Source organism: Schistocerca nitens, chromosome 2, assembly GCF_023898315.1.
Source record: "Schistocerca nitens isolate TAMUIC-IGC-003100 chromosome 2, iqSchNite1.1, whole genome shotgun sequence".
NCBI lineage: Eukaryota > Metazoa > Arthropoda > Insecta > Orthoptera > Acrididae > Schistocerca > Schistocerca nitens.
The window spans coordinates 767934441-767952075 of record NC_064615.1 but is presented as its reverse complement, the minus strand read 5'-3'; the positions used below and the strand labels follow the sequence as shown (position 1 = coordinate 767952075).

Here is a 17635-nt window from a genome sequence, read left to right as displayed (position 1 = left end):
GAATGGGGCGCTCGCGGAACTGGCGGACTTCGAACGTAGTCAGGTGATTGGGTGTCACTTGTGTCATACGTCTGTACGCGAGATTTACACACGCCTATACATCCCCAGGTCCACTGTTTCCGACGTGATAGTGAAGTGGAAACGTGAAGGGACACGTACAGCTCAAAAGAGTGCAGGCCGACCTGGTCTGTTGCCTGACAGAGACCACCGACAGTTGAAAAGGATCGTAATGTGTAACAGGCACACATCTATCCAGACCATCACACAGGAATTCCAAACTGCTTCAAGATCCACTGCAAGTACTATGACAGTTAGGCGGGAAGTGAGCAAATTTGGTATTGACGGTCCAGCGGCTGCTCATAAGCCACACATCACGCTGGTAAATGCCAAACGACGCCTCGCTTAGTGTAAGGAGCGTAAACATTGGACGATTGAACAGTGTAAAAACGTTGTGTGGAGTGCCGAATCACGGTACACAATGTGGCGATCAGATTGCAGGGTGTTGGTATGGTGAATGCCCGGTGAACGTCATCTGCCAGTGCGTGTAGAGCGAACAATAAAATCCGGCGGCGGTGGTGTTATGCTGTGGTCGTGTTTTTCATGGAGGGGGCTTGCAACCCTTGATGACCGAGCGAGGTGGCGCAGTGGTTAGCACACTGGACTCGCATTCGGGAGGACGACGGTTCAATCCCGTTTCCGGCCATCCTGATTTAGGTTTTCCGTGATTTCCCTAAATCGTTTCAGGCAAATGACGGGATGGTTCCTTTGAAAAGGACACGGCCGATTTCCTTCCCAATCCTTCCCTAACCCGAGCTTGCGCTCCGTCTCTAATGACCTCGTTGTCGACGGGACGTTAAACACTAACCACCACCACCACCACCAACCCTTGATGTTTTGCGTGGCACTATCACAGCACAGGCCTACATTGATGTTTTAAGCATCTTCTTGCTTCCCACTGTTGAAGAGCAATTCGGGGATGGCGACTGCACCTTTCAACACGGTCGAGCACCTGTTCATAATGTACGGTCTGTGGCGGAGTGGTTACACGACAATAACAACCGTGTTATGGACTGGCCTGCACAGAGTCCTGACCTGAATCCGATACAACACCTTTGGGATGTTTTGGAACGCCGACTTCGTGCTAGGCCTCACCTCTCCTCAGTGCAGCACTCCGTGAAGAATGGGCTGCCATTCCCCAAGAAACCTTCCAGCACCTGATTGAACGTATGCCTGCGATAATGGAAGCTGTCATTAAGATTAAGGGTGAGCCAATACCATGTTGAATTTCAGCGTTAACGATGGAGGGCATCACGAACTTGCCAGTCATTTTCAGCCAGGTGTCCGGATACTTTTGATCACATAGTGTATGGTAACAACTGAGTATTCAGGGGAGTGTCATGTAGGAGAACACTATGCGCCTTCCTGAAAGCATGTGAGAGCCTTTTAATCGTATTTTAAATTCAATCCTAGACGTTTGCATCTATATTTATATTTTTATTTTTAGTCATGTTTTAGTCGTTGCAAGATAAATGAGTAGTTTTCAATGAACCATCGTTTCATGGGATATATTTGAAAGCAATTCCGCACTTTCCTAGACACAGTCCCACATCTCGAAACTTTCATGAACTTATAATGCCTAAGATAATAGTCCTAAATAAGAACCAAAAATGGGTCTAAACTTTAATAATTTTGTATCAAAGTACATACTGCTCTCGTTCTCTCTCTCTCTCTCTCTGCGTGTGTGTGTGTGTGTGTGTGTGTGTGTGTGTGTGTTCGTTCGTTCGTTTGTTTCACAATCTGCTCGTCGGGTATTGCTTTCAACGCTGTGAGTGATTCCTACGTTCGTAGAATTGCCTCACTACACCCCTACACTGACGTGACAAAAGTCGTGGGATAGCGATATGCACATGTACAGGTAGCGGCAGTATCGCGTGCACAAGGTATAAAGGGGCAGTGGATTGGCGGGGCTGTTATTTGCACTCTGGTAATTCGTGATTAAAAGGTTTCTGACGTGATTGTGGCCGCACGGCCGGAAGTAAGAGACTTTGAACGCGGAATGGTGGTTGGAGCTAGGCGCATGGCAAATTCCATTTCGGAAATCATTATGGCATTCCATGTTCCGAGATCCACAACATCAAGAGTGTGCTGAGAATACCAAATTGCAGGCGTTAGCTCTCACCACGGACAACGCTGTGGCCGACGGTCTTCACTTAATGACTGAGAGTAGCGGCGTTTTCCGTAGAGTTGTCAGTGCCAGCCATGGCCCCAAGTTGTCAACAAGGAGGCACTGTGCAAGCTGATGGTGGCTCCATAACGATGTGGGTTGTGTTTATTTGGTATTGGCGAGTCCTCTGCTTCAACTGAACGGATCATAGACTGGAAATGGTTATGTTTGGGTACTTGGAGACCATTTGCAGCCGTTCACGGACTTCATATTCTCAAATAACGATGGAATTTTTACGGACGACAATGCGCTGTGTCTCTGGTTCAGAATTGTTTGCGAGCCACCAAGATCGCCCAACATGAATCCCATAGAACATTCACGAGACGTGGTTCTGATGTCAGTTCTGACACACAATCCTGACACCGGTGACACTTTAACATTTATGGACAGCTATAGAAGCAACGTGGCCCAATATTTTTGCAGGGGACTTCCAACGAGTCCATGGCACATCGAGTCGTTGCACTACGGCGGGCAAAAGGAGGTCCGACACGATGTTAGGAGATATCCCATGAGTTTTGTCATATCATTGTATGTGTCCTGCAGTATCATCGGTGGTTTCATGCAAGTGGCACTGGCACTTTGAAAAAATTAATAAAACGATAGTTTCATGGAGAAACCACTGGTACTAAAAGGGTAGCACTGATATCGCGATGGTTCCTTCCCCATCCTTATCGAATCCCAGGTTGTTCTTTGGCACTTATGCACCCATTGTCGACGATAAGCTAAACACTATTTTTCCCGAATGTATCTTTCCCTCTGCAGCGGCGTATGCGCTGTTCTGAAACTTCTTGGCAGATTAAAAGAGTGCACCGGATCGGGACTCGAACCCAGAGCCGTGCCTTCGGTGGCCAGTATTGCTACCGCCGTGCCTCTACTGCGTTGCTCCCGCAGCAGGTCCCCGCTACCCTGCAGAGTCTGGCACTGTGTGACGGCGGCGCGTGTTGCCCGCAGGCCCGTCGCCGAGCCCCGGGTCGGACGCGTCATGCCGCAGCGGCACGCCCTCGCCGCCGCTCAGCGACGCCGGCTCCGCCTCCGGGTCGACGGCGGCGCTCTGGGCGCACCTCAACGCCGACGAGGGCATCGTGCTCGACGACTTCGACGACCTGCCCAAGCGCAAGAAGGTAGGCAGGCGCAGCCCTTGCAATGCAGCTTCTCGTCGCACCAACGCGCCATTCCCTCGCAAGCTGCGACGTCGTTTCGAATGGAATTGTGATCCAGAAAGTGCAGAATAATTTTCCTTTTCTCCGACTACGATCACACAACTGTTCCGTCCTTAGAATACTGGTTTCGGACAGCGATGATTATCTTCATATGTATTAGGACACACTTTTAATACATATCTGAAGATTGTCATCGCTGTCCGGTACCAGTAGTCCAAGAACCTAACAACTGTGTGATCATAGACGGGAAAAAAAAACAACAACTCTAACCTTTCCTCTAGCCACGTAGTTGATTGCAGACTAACCTTTCGTAATAGTATCGCGTCACCGTCGACAACGTTGGTTGTCGGCCGGGTACAGCTTTATTAGGGCGCAAATTTGCGAGTCCTTCTGAAGGACAAGACGGCTAGAAAACTCGTCGAAGCATTGCATAAGGATAAAGTTGTTACTTGGGTAAGCTGTCTCAGATGACTTCCCAACTTGCCTGAAAGAAGTAACTTTTTTCCTTTTTTTAATTCTAGTAAAACTTTATTTCAGTCCCTGATTTGTGTATCAAGCGGTATGGCACAAAACTGTTATTATATGCTGACAATAGGCCATGATCCATACAGAAGTGCAGGGGAAAATAAAGCGCAGTTGCGTCGCTAACAATGCACCAGAACGAAGCGAGGAACAGACACAACAGTTACAGATATGATGTCTATAACGTACCACTTAGAAGTGCAAACCACGTAGCAGGTTTCATCACCGTTTCATCACTGTACCAGCATATACCTCACATTGAAATAGATTAGCATAAGTCTTGAAATAAAAGCAGACACAGCGTTGTCATGGCGGACGTAATTTTTTTTTTTTTTTCGCTGACCAGGCCGTGGATGTCAAGACTTCAGAAATTATGCGGACCTGTTTTAATTCAATCTTTAAGTCTGTATCGCGCTTTTTGAAACATTTTTACATTGTACAAATTAAAAACATTTTACACTTTAAAAAATTTAAAAACGTAAATAACACATTAGAAAATTTCATTAACTAGCGACAGTTATCGGGGACTCCTATAAAGACTTTATATCATTTATCATAATATATATGTTCTGTATTTTGGTTCAGTGACGAAACACACATGTGGAACCAACGACAGTTCTGAGTAACACGGGGTTCAACTGGCAGGGGAGTGTAACAGAAATTGATTATGTGTGTGTGTGTGTGTGTGTGTGTGTGTGTGTGTGTGTGTGTGTGTGTGTGTGTGCGTGTCATTTGGTAGCCTCTTCTGTGAAATCCTTCGTATACTGTTCGAAAAACTGGTTTTCAAGGTAGAATCTACAAATATTCGTCAGGCACTTAAATGTCTTTTCCGTTGGAGAAACAGCGTTAAATTAATTAACAGGTGATATTTTAGCAGTTATTGTTCCCGAATGGAAAGGGAAGAAATTTTACTATCTTGGACGATAAACTATGCCTTATGCCATCTACATTCCACTGGTATGTGTCGTGTAGATATAGATACAATGTTAAAATAAATTTTATCACTTGATTGCATGTTAAGGTCAACATTAGCTTTATGGAAAGACGGGACATTTCTGAAACGACCACCAGCCACAGTACTGAGGCAACATTCAAGTAATTGTACCTCGTTGCCATTTTGATTCGTTTTGACACAGCTTCTTTTGTGACGGTTAAAGCTTATTTATAAGAAGGCTTGGCCGCACTACTATAAAAGAAAGTAATAAAGATTAGAAATGAAAACGGAACTCACTTATTCGCAAGATAGATATGCGAGAATGAATGAGAGATTGATATACTTTCATTAAAATGGAACTCGTTTATTCGAAGCTCTAAAAGTAGGAAACGATGTTTATTTACTGATTAATCTGTTACGTTCTTGAAAATATACACTACTGGCCATTATAATTGCTACACCAAAAAGAAATGCCGATGATAAACGGGTATTCATTGGACAAATATATTATACTAGAACTGACGTGGCCTTGATACGCCTGGGCATTGAGTCAAACAGAGCTTGAATGGCGTGTACAGGTACAGCTGCTCACGCAACTTCAACACGATACCACAGTTCATTAAGAGTAGTGACTGGCGTATTGTGACGAACCAGTTGCTCGGCCACCATTGACCAGACGTTTTCAATTGGTGAGAGATCTGAAGAATGTGCTGGCCAGGGCAGCAGTCGAACATTTTCTGTATCCAGAAAGGCCCGTACAGGACCTGCAACATGCGGTCGTGAATTATCCTGCTGAAATGTAGGGTTTCGCAGGGATCGAATGAAGGGTTGAGCCATGGGTCGTAACAAATCTGAAATGTAACGTCCACTGTTCAAAGTGCCGTCAATGAGAACAAGAGGTGACAGAGACGTGTAACCAATGGCACCCCATACCATCACGCCGGGCGATACGCCAGTATGGCGATGACGAATACACGCTTCCAATGTGTGTTCACCGCGATGTCGCCAAACACGGATGCGACCATCACGATGCTGTAAACAGAACCTCGATTCATCCGAAAAAATTACGTTTTGCCATTCGTGCACCCAGGTTCGTCGTTGAGTACACCATCGTAGGCGCTCCTGTCTGTGATGCAGCGTCAAGGGTAACCGCAGCCATGGTCTCCGAGCTGATAGGCCATGCTGCTGCAAACGTCGTCGAACTGTTCGTGCAGATGGTTGTTGTCTTGCAAACGTCCCCATCTATTGTCACAGGGATCGAGACGTGGCTGCACGATCCGTTACAGCCATGCGGATAAGATGCCTGTCATCTCGACTGCTAGTGATACGTGGCCTTTTGGATCCATCACGGCGTTCCGTATTACCCTCCTGAACCCACCGATTCCATATTCTGCTAACAGTCAGTGGATCTCGACCAACGCGAGCAGCAATGTCGCGATACGATAAACCGCAATCGCGATAGGCTACAATCCGACCTTTATCAAAGTCGGAAAGGTGATGGTACGCATTTCTCCTCCTTACACGAGGCATCACAACAACGTTTCACCAGGAAACGCCGGTCAACTGTTGTTTGTGTATGAGAAATCGGTTGTAAACTTTCCTCATGTGAGCACTTGTAGGTGTCGCCACCGGCGCCAACCTTGTGTGAATGCTCTGAAAAGCTAATCATTTGCATATCACAGCATCTTATTCCTGCCGGTTTAATTTCGCGTCTGTAGCACGTCGTCTTTATGGTGTAGCAATTTTAATGGCCGGTAGTCTATTTATTCTGGATTTTCCTTTACCTTGTGAGTAGCAAGGACCCTTATTTTTTTCCTGTCGTTCTCTATCACAGTAGGGGAGTATGGAATTCGCAGATACAACAGATCATCAGCAATTTCTTTTTACAAATATACTGCAGCCGTGCTGCGATGAACTCAGTTACAAACCAGTAATGGCAGTGGTTTAAATGTTTCACCAGACGTGTGGCTGCTAGCTTTCCGCGATCACCTCATCGAGAGGAAGTTACTTTGGGCTGTAGGCGGAAGTGTGGCCGACGTGCGCAGGCATTCAGTTCGGCAGGCGCGCCGTCTGTAGGGGCGCCGGCGGCGGCGGCGGCGGCGGCGGAGGGTGCTGTGCGCGACACGTGTCGGCGCGTTCCACGTGGCGCCGGCGCCGGCTGATTAAGCCCCTCCCTCCGCAGGGAAGCCAGCCGCGGCTCAGGTGCCGGGCTCTCTACCCCTCAGTCTCCCGGCTCACTCAGCTCAAAAACTTCACGTAGATTTCAGCTTTACAAAATAGTTTTACGTAAAATAATTAACATATACGACCGTAGATTCTTTACAACAATGCACTACCTGTTCGAAAGCATTCCGTCACATATTAGTGGACCTTAATATGGGTCTTGTCCCTCCTTCGCCTTCAGACGGCTTTCAGTGAATTGTTTGAAATCTGTGGAGGAATGGCAGCCCATTCTTCCTCAAGAGCCGAAACCAGAGGAGGCAGTGATGTTGGACGCTGGAGTCGGTCGCGAAGTTCGGTTTCTAACTCCTCCCTAAAGTGTTCCATTCGGTTCAGCTCAAAACTCTAGCAGTCCATTTGTCATGCTGATACAAGCAGTCACCACCTCCGAACACAGTACACAGTTCCGTAAGACGTGGTCATATCCTTCCACACGTGGTGTTTTCTTCAGCTCAGTAAAGGAACCACCCGGTAACTACGAAGTCCCCCCCCCCCCCCCCGCCTTTCCCAACATCCTCGCATACTTCATTGTTTGCTCTATATAAAATGGCAGGTAATGTTCACCACGCATTTGGCAAACACAGACCACTCCATCGGATTGTCACAGGGTATATCGTGATTCGTCGTTCCATTCCACTTTTCAGTGGCGTCTCGCTTTGTATCATCTCGTGCGTCGCTCAACACTGCCTACAGATATGTGTGGCCATTGTACCCCGTTTTTCCGTAGAGTCGTTGTGCTAGCTGGACTGCTGTAGCAGTTTGGAACTCGTGAGCGATTCGTTCCGCTGATTGCATACGAATTTTTACAGGCACCCTTACGATGCTAGACGGTTCCTCTCCGCCAGTACACCCGACGTCTGCTCGGCCTTGGTTTACGTTTCCATTTCACAGTTAAATTACCAGCGTTCATCTTGAGCTGCTTTATAACCGCTGAAATTTCCTGATGAATGTGCTAGCCAGGAGATATCCACGTTCAAGTTCACTGAGGTTTCCTGACGGTCTCATTCTGCTATTTTCCGCTTGTCTACTGACAAGACAATACGCCCCGCCTCCTTCCGTACTGGCGGGTGCGCCTCTGGTCACATTTATGGGTCAGCCCCGCACTATGTAAGAATACCGCTTTTGATTAGATAGGGTATTCTGGTAAATACAGAGTTTCGATAGGCTTCCCAGAACTGGCCCGTGATCGCGCCGGATATATTCCTTTTTCTGCTCTACTGCTTTCTTTAGACACTTTCATCATGCGATTCAGAGCTTTATGATCTCCAGCGTTTTGTCACGGATGTAAAGTTAACGTTCCACCCAAACTTTAGGCATGCATACGCTTTTGTGTCCGTTCCACATATCAGAACCTGGAGTGAGAAAACTGACTTTGGGGTATTTACTGTATACTATCAACACAATCTATCCAGTGAAAGCTTGCATTCTTTGACTCAGTTTCCCAAGATGAATGATTTCTGTATGTTTAAGCAACAAAAGTGTAAGTAACAAAAGCAAGTGTAAACAAACAAAATTGGGAAGTTCAGGCATTAATTTTCGATGATCCTATGCATGTACTCTAGTGCAAACATGGCTGGTAAAACCCCCGGTTTCACTATTCCAGAAAGGGAGTTTCCTTCGTCTCACAGTACTCATTACTCGACAATGCAATCTACAGCGTTACCTGCTGGGGGGGCACTAGATTGATCACGTGCCTAGGCGCAGCCAAGCTGCGACCATAGTACATCAACTCGGCGCCGCTCAGCGGCCGCATTCAATCGCTGCTTCAAGCGCCGAGGATACTCAGAGTTCTAATTTCTACGTCAATAAAATATCCTTCATCTGAATCTAGGATCTAACTAATAAGAGGTTGCCTATATGAACCTTGCGCATAAAACTACAATTTAGGTAACATTTTGTCTGTAATGGAAACTGAAACGTTTTCTTATGAAGTATGTTTTGAGAGGTGCGAGTATGGACCACAGCAAAACAAAAATGCCCCTGTAAACATGGACTCTAAACTGCATAGCTTAAGCTCTGGACCACAATGGAAACAGGTTGGAACGATTTATTGAGTAGGAAGAACATTAGCACTTTAAACATTTATTTTAAAATGACATAGTCACACCAAACTCGGTCACTGATAATCTAATAGCAATATTAAATACAAATATCCAATACAGGTTAAACCCTTTCAATGAAATTATTTCCTTACGGAAACCTATAATTTAAAAATCGTATTTCAATCATACCGGTACTGATGATAAAATTTACGCCGGCCTGTGTGGCCGAACGGTTCTAGGCTCTACAGTCTGGAACCTCGCGACCGCTACGGTCGCAGGTTCGAATCCTGCCTCGGGCATGGATGTGTGTGATGTCCTTAGGTTAGTTAGGTTTAAGTAGTTCTAACTTCTAGGGGACTGATGACCTCAGGTGTTAAGTCCCATTGTGCTCAGAGCCATTTGAACCATAAAATTTACAAATTAACATCTTAAAAACTGAACCTTTAATGCAAGTCTTCCAGTTATTGTCCTTCCTGAGAAATTTCAATTACACTAATCTTACTTAAACCAGCAATCAAGTGCGCCGCTTCCACACTTACTCACGAGGCGGAATAAGCATAACCAGATCAACTAACAAATCTTTCAGCTTACTAGAATATACAAATGAATATATCAGTTTTGTTTAGGACTTATAGAAGACTGAAAGGTAACCAGATGATCTGGATGTTCACTAACATTAGACCTGATACAGTTAGAAGTGGAACTTTGCATCTCACTTAGTAACGTCTGGCCGCGTCACGGCCGTTTGTCCATCACACAATTTGTCCAGCGGTTTGCTCCATCCGTGTACCCCAGTCCACATAAGTACAAGACAGTGTCACCTCTTATACCTGAAACAGTTTACTATCAGAGACTAGAAATAACAAGTTCTGGAAGACAAATAGCTTCGACTGCAGCCAGTTGACTCAACAGTCCCAGCAAGCGGCCTTTACCAGCGTGGTTAATAAACATCCAGGTACAAATGAGCATCAACTACTACCGTGATTAGTGACAACCTCACTTCACGAATCTCATTAGCACAACACATTCAAACAGCCATTTGGTTTGTAAGTCAAATGTTGCACAATACACAAGCAATTTGATGCCGACGTACCGTAAGGTAATGTTCAGCCAGTATGGTGAGCCTATAAAATTAGCGAATAGCAGTAGTCTTTGCAAACCTTCGTTAAACCAGCGGCTGCATTAACACTTCACGTGTCTGGCCACTTGACACGCGTTACACACACCGTTGTTTGCTTTGAGTCACCGTTTGTCTTCCTTCCCTCGTGCACGAAGCAAACCGATCTTGCCAGCGTAGCTTCCATCTGGTAAACACCGGCGCATTCGCTTGGCGCCCCACCTTGCACACACGCCGAAGTCCATTTTGTCTCCGTGCGCGTGTCTTCTCTCCTCACAACCAGCGATCATCCTTGCCTGTTCGACAGATAAACCCCCTTTTGCTCCTCAGGGAAGTTCCTCATCAGATAGGCTAGTGCCAACCTATAGTGCCGTACACGGTACAAGACGTATGATAACTGGCTCATATTCGCTAATGTGAAATTTATCTCTTCTACTGAACAAGTGCCCATAACGCTGAAGGTATGCAATTTAGAGCCCATTTGTATTGAACATTTGTCTCTTGTTTTGGTCCATACTATCTTATCTGAAAATATGAATTTTTTTTTTTTTTTTATACAGCGGTATGAATATGTGTTGAGAGTGCAGGGATGAGAATGTTACGAGGGATAATGATGCATGGTTTGTAGTATTCGTGAACGTATATTGGGCTTTCTTATTGGGTGATGAGTCAGTTTCCGCTAAAATATGGTCAAAGTACAGAACTATATGACACTCGTCACCTTTCAGTGGCCCTGGTAGTTGTTCGGTGACTCCCTGAGGTCATTGCCGTCCTCGTATTCAACCTCACTGCGTGCCAGCACGAGACGTCAGTGAGTAAGGTGGGTGATGGCCGACCGGTGCCGTGGTTTCAGCAGCCTCCGGTGTCACCAGAGCGGAAGTGAATCACTCAGGGACGACAGTCAGCCGCGGCGTGCGACGCAGCCGCACGCACGTGCGTGTGATTCACGCAGCGCAGCGCCGCGCAGGCTGGCCGGTTTGTTTAGCGCGCCCTCTCTCCTCCTCCTCCTCCACCTGCCAGCCATGACTCAGGCCGGCCACGCCCACCATTCCTCAGCCACCGCGCCCGACCGGCTCACTTACTCAACACGTTCTCTTACACTCAATACATAAACATTATTCCGCGTTGACTATTTGTCGTTCCTTCGGGAATAAAGTAAGTATCTCAATTTTTTATGACCAGCCGTCTATGCTGCTATACATGCTGTCATCATTAGGTGCACATCTATTATTTACACATTCTTTTGTGGTATTTTTTTGTTATTCTTATTGTTGTGTTTATCAGTTTTGCTGGAGAAATTGTGCTACACAACCACGATATTATTGCATTTTGGATCCCTTGATAGCTGTCGGAAACATGCGGCGACATTACACTAAACGAAAACCATATCCACTGTCTTATACACTGGAAGACCGAACAGCTTCACGAACCAAGTATCTGGTCATTAGAACATCAGACAACATTCTGATAGGCTTCAAGCACACGAGCCCATCCAAGCGCACTCATTCCCAGGTGCAATAATAATATGTCGACTAATACGATGCGAATATACACATAAATTTCTGGAACATAGTCGTAAACAAAAATCATTACACCGCTTACACTTTCACAGAGCCATATTAATGGGAATCATTCATAACTCTGACAAAGTAGAAGCGCCGACCGGTGTGGCCAAGCGGTTCTAGGCGCTACATTCTGGAACCGCGCGACCGCTATGGTCGCAGGTTCGAATCCTGCCTGGGGCATGGATGTGTGTGATGTCCTTAGGTTAGTTAGGTTTAAGTAGTTCTAAGTTCTAGGGAACTGATGACCTCAGATGTTAAGTCCCATAGTGCTCAGAGCCATTTGAACCATTTTTGAAAGTAGAAGCAATATTACTGTTTTTAAAGGCTTTCCGAAATAACTGCAACTAGTCGTATTTTTCGATAATCAGTTTTTATTGTAAATGCCGATTTCGAACCGCACAGCAATTCATTAGATGGTACACAGTTTCAATGATTCAAATGGTTCAAATGGCTCTGAGCACTATGGGACTTAACATCTGAGGTCATCAGTCCCCTAGAACTTAGCACTATTTAAACCTAAGGACACCACAGACATCCATGCCCGAGCCAGGATTCGAACCTGCGACCGTAGCGGTCGCGCGGTTCCAGACTGAAGCGCCTAGAACCACCCGGCCACACCGGCCAGCTTTTAACGATTGTTTGTAGCATTGTAGTGATCTTTGTAAAGAATGCCGGCCTCCGCGGGTTTAGCCCTCGTGTAAAAATCACTGTGGAGGGACACGAAGGGTTAACTGCAGAATGCAGGTTCAGGTGGACATAGGTTGCAGTGGCTGTGAAGAGATGAAGGGACTTGGACGCAATACGGTAATGTGATTTCCGTTAAATCAGTCTGTTAACTGATCACCACCACCACAATCACAGGAGCAACAACAACAACGACATTATCAACAACAAAAAATTTCTACTTTATTACCTCTTCTACACGGTACTACCGCCGCAACCGTACTGGTAGTAAAAAGTGTGTGCCACTCGTGGAAAACAATTTAAACTACCTTTAAACCGATGCGAACACAAACGAACGTGCAACAGCAAACGGCATTTCTTTCCTCTGCAAATGTTAGGTGCGTGTGAGCTAACAGCATTCGGTCATGTCCTGTTCGCATTCAATTGCGTTCCCTCGTATTCTCTTCGTTATCGGTCCATTAGCCAACCATCAATTGAAGTTCACGTGCTCTCCGCTTTCGTCTGCTTTCCTATCAACATTTTTTGTTGTTAACGTGAGATGCTTGAGCGCTGAAGCGGCCAGACGAGAATTTAATGTTGCTGAAAGAAGAATAGACATACCATACGTGCTTCTGAGTTCCAGTAGATGGACACCACGAATGACGAAGAAAAATGAGTATGACTTCCAGAAATTTGCCGAAACACTCAAAGGTCCTACGGGGCACGCGAGGAGGACTGTAAATTCATTAGCTGCCTGCATCAGCTAGGGACAGAGTGAATACGCACAAGCTTTGTAATATATTCTGTTAAAGAGAAAGAAAAGAAAGAAAAGCACAATATATTTCCCTGAAAGCAAATATGTTCAAATATGTATCTCTTCTGCTGATATATTTTCTTGACATTATCCTCCTTGCGCGTAGTCAATAAAATCCTTGAAGTATTTCGATTACTTTAGAGCAGAGGTCAGAAACCAGCAGCTATTGAAACGCGAAACACTCGATAACGTAAATGTTCGCGACCGCTAATATTCAGAGTGTAAATGCTAGCCTAGCCTTTCTTCTTACGTTAGTCTTATGTAATTAGTGTTCTGTTTTTAAAGTTTCTCCTCAGTCGTAACGGGAAACCAGCGAAAAACGCGTACCGGCCCAAGTGCTGAGGAAAGCTGGAGCTACAATTCAGTGTTAAGAGCACTGTCTACGCAAGAGCACTGTCTCCGTGCCTTTCAAGTTTACGTAGAAACTGATACATTTAAACTCTTCCTTTCTTAACGCTGTTGATTACTTCATCGAAAACGGTCCACTTTCCATGAAAAATACGACGGCTATTTTGTTTAAACCTTCGGTCGGTCACAAAATTAAAACTACTGTGAAAACCCTGTGAAGCTTTGCGCAGTGTGTACAGTATGTGCGCCTTCCGCGTCGCGTCGCTCTTTTCAGTTCCGAGCTCACAGTGAGCACGTAAAAATGCCTAGAAAATGAGTGTCTCCGCCAAGTGTGAAGTACTGCTGAAAGGTTTCGTCTGATTTCAAAAAAGTCGCACAACATAATTGTCACTCATTTGCCTCTTCATGACAATTCTTGACGCAACACTAGAGGGGCAAAGAAGGCGCTTGTGCAGCATTTTCAAAGGGAAGTGTTTGATCGCCCACCGTACAGCCGGAAATATGCTCCGTCTGATTTTCGTCTCTTCGCTCACATGAACCGCTGGCTGTGAGGACAGCATTTTGGCACAGACAACGAGCTGCAGTCCAGGTTGGGGCATTGGTCGAAAGCACAGGCAGCTACCTTCTGTGAGAAGGATATTGGAAAGTTGGTGCCACGCTACGATAAATGTCTGAGGTGGATCGGCGATTCTGCAAAAAACTAGCTGGAAGGTGTAGCTAAATGTTGCAAATAAAATAGTTTTGATTTTCAGTGTTGTCTACATTTCGCGAGCGATCGCAGCTAAAAAATAAAGAACCTTCGTAACTTCTCTGAACGTCACTAGCTACATAGTTTTATATTCTGTGTGCCAATTATTAGCGCAAAAATAGAAAAATAAACAATAACGCAGCTTTCACAGGCTGCTCGGGTGTTCTCTTTTTTTGCCTCTGGCATAAACAACTGTTCAGAGATACAAGCGATTGGTATTGAACGATGGTTAATTGGCTGCGAATATGAATTCCCCTGTGTCCGCTTCCATTCGCTCGGGCATAATGGGGGCTTTAGAACGCTCTGTGGAGGGCAACGTTTGAGTGTAGTTGCTTGAACGCTAATCAGAATGTTCTTAACTGACTGTGAGTGAAACGTACGGTACAAGAAATAAAACGAAATTAAACTTTTGACAGGCCCTGGCTGGAAGGTTGTTGCTCGTTCCGGCGTGAAGCTCAGACAACAGAAGGTAACGGAGAGCCGGTGGCGTCGCGTTGCGGCTATCTCGCCGCCGATCTGCATTGTCCCGTGTCCCGCGTCCCGGCTCGCGCCCACGCCAGCACTTAGTCACGGAAACACCGGACAAAAGCCGCGCCGCGACCGTCTCTCTCACGACGCGCGGTCACTGGGGGCCACGCGCCCACGACACCGCCACACCCGCGCCAGCACACGGAATTCCTCTTATCAGCTGTGCGGAGGTGGCGTACTCCCCCGCAGCTTTCTACGTGGTTCTGTAACAAAGGAAGAAGCAACGTGTTCTTCTAGTGTACTTCGTATCAGCTGCGTCAAATACTGCACTGGACAAAGATCAGTTGAATTGCGTCAATATGTGATACAGCATCGCTGTCTCACGCGTTATCACGCTTCTGATCGCATATTGGTAATAGCTCTTTGTGATAGTTCCTGCAGGTCGAAAAAGGCTAGGTCTGAAGTACACTATCTGATCAACAGGATCGGCCAACTTTTTTTTCTCACTAGTTGCTTATTTTTTATGTCCCACCGTCTAATTTCTTATGGTGGGTCGTATGTTGCCACTTAGCCGCTGTGACTGGGTCCGGGGTCCGGTGTGACTGAAAGTAACACCACACCGGCTCCCGTCCCAACTCACACCGTTGCCCGTGTCCCGCCACGTGGAGGCGGGCTCTATTTGTTTACATCCATTTGATATCTTTTTTTTTGCAGCATTAGAAAAACTTATAACTAATACAAAAGATCGGCCAACTATGAGTGCACATGTGAATGGACAATAATATAAGAGAGTGAGTCAAATGAAAACCTTAAATTTGTAATAACAAATCGAAATTTCGCGCCGTTTCCTGTAAGTTGGTAAGCGTGCTACAAACACCGTGCAGTATGGCCTGTAGGTGGCAGCATAGTGCAGATGCACACATACCGTCGCAGTATCAGTATAAAGATGGCCGCCCCACTTGCGACTTGCACCAGGGAAGAACAGCGTTCTGTTATTCGGTTTTTGCATAGAGAAAGTGTGAAACCTATTGAAATTGATCGACGATTGAAGGTTCAGTACGGTGATGCATGTTTGTCACAGCAGCAAGTCTACGAATGGAGTAGGAAGTTCGCAAATGGTGCGACTTCAGTGGAAGATGCTCCTCGTCCAGGTCAGGCACAACGAGTTGCGACTCCACCGAACATTGCAGCAGTTGAAGACATAGTGCAGGAAAACCGCCGAGTGACACTGAATGACACTGCAGCATGTTTACGGATTAGTAATGGGTCAGCACACCACACTGTGCATGATGTGCTCCATTTTCACAAAGTGTCTGCGAGATGGGTGTCACGGCAGCTGACTCCTGAAATGAGAGAACGACGTGTTGATGCTTGTGAAGAAATTCTTAGGCTCTTTGAACGAGAAGGTGATGGCTTCCTTGCAAGAATCGTTACTGGGGACGAAACCTGGGTTCACTTCCACCAACCGGAAACGAAGGGAGCGAGCAAGGAGTGGCGCCATTCCTCACACCAAAACCAAAGAAGTTTCGAACACAACCATCAGCAGGGAAGGTTTTGCTGACTCTCTTCTGGGACGAAAAAGGCGTCATTTTGGAGCATTACTTGCCTAGAGTGATCACTGTCACCAGTGCATCATACACAGATCTAAAAAATCATCTGCGGCTTGCAATCAAATCAAGGCGACGTGGATTGTTGTCAGCAGGTGTCCTTTTGCAACATGACAATGCAAGGCCCCACACTGTCCGTACAATAGTTGCAATAATCACAGACCTGCATTTTGAGTGTCTTACTCATCCACCATACTCACCAGACCTTGCCCCAACTGATTTACATATGTGTGGACCATTCAAAGACGCAATGGGAGGAAAGAAGTTGCATTCTGATGAAGAGGTACGCCACGCGATGCATGAGTGGTTGCGCGGACTACCAAAATAATTTTTTTCTAAAGGAATTTATGCACTTTGTAAGCGCTGGAGGAATTGCATTGAGCGTGGGGGAGATTACGTTGAAAAGTGATACAGCTTTGTACCACTTCTGCACGATAAACAATATAAAAATAAAAAAAAATTTAAGGTTTTCATTTGACTCACCCTCGTAGGTTGTGTCCACCCTTTACCTTTATTACAGTTTGCTCTCTGCCTGGGACACTTTCAGTGATGTTTCCGAATATCTATGCAGGAATGGCAGCCCCTTCTTCCTCAAGAGCCGAAATCAGACAAGGTAGTTAAGTGGGACCTGGGCTCTGGAGCGAAGCCGACCTTACAACTCATCCTAAAGCTGTTCCATTCGGTTCAGGTCGGGACCCTTGGCAGACCAGTTCATTTCAGGAATGTAATTCCCCACAGACCATTGTCTCACAGATGCTGCTTCACGATGGGGTGCACTGTCCTGCAGGTACAATCAGTCATTATTTCGGAACTGTTCCTATATGGGGACGCAGTACACAGTTCTGTGAAATGTGCTCTCATTCTTCCGCATTTAGGTTTTGTTAGTGGAATACGGATACCACACCCTAATCATGAAAAACACTGGTTAGGTAACGTCCTCCAGGCATTCGCCAAACCCAAACCCTTGCATCGGATTGCCACGAGATTACAGTAAAATTCATCATTCCAAATCCATTGTCCAAGCCGTCGCTCCTTTCGCCACCTCATGGGTCGCTTGGCATTGACTGAAGAAATGGGTGGCCCAGAGGAGCTCCTCGAACCTGCTAGCACTTTGAAGTCACGAGTGATTCCTTCCGCTGTTTCACTGCGATCCTTTATGACCACCCTACGCAATTTTCGACGGTCGCGGTCTGTGAGTACATA

The 17635-nt window shown here is 46.1% G+C and overlaps 1 protein-coding gene across 2 annotated transcripts in view; it reads left to right on the top strand.

The window, feature by feature from the left end:
• LOC126237006 (zinc finger protein 395) overlaps nucleotides 1-17635 on the top strand; it is a 525392-nt gene that overhangs the window by 420141 nt on the left and 87616 nt on the right. For both annotated transcript variants that reach the window (XM_049946732.1, XM_049946731.1), the window contains one exon: nucleotides 3176-3345. In XM_049946732.1, the coding sequence (XP_049802689.1) occupies nucleotides 3176-3345 (170 nt within the window). The remainder of the gene's footprint in view (nucleotides 1-3175; nucleotides 3346-17635) is intronic.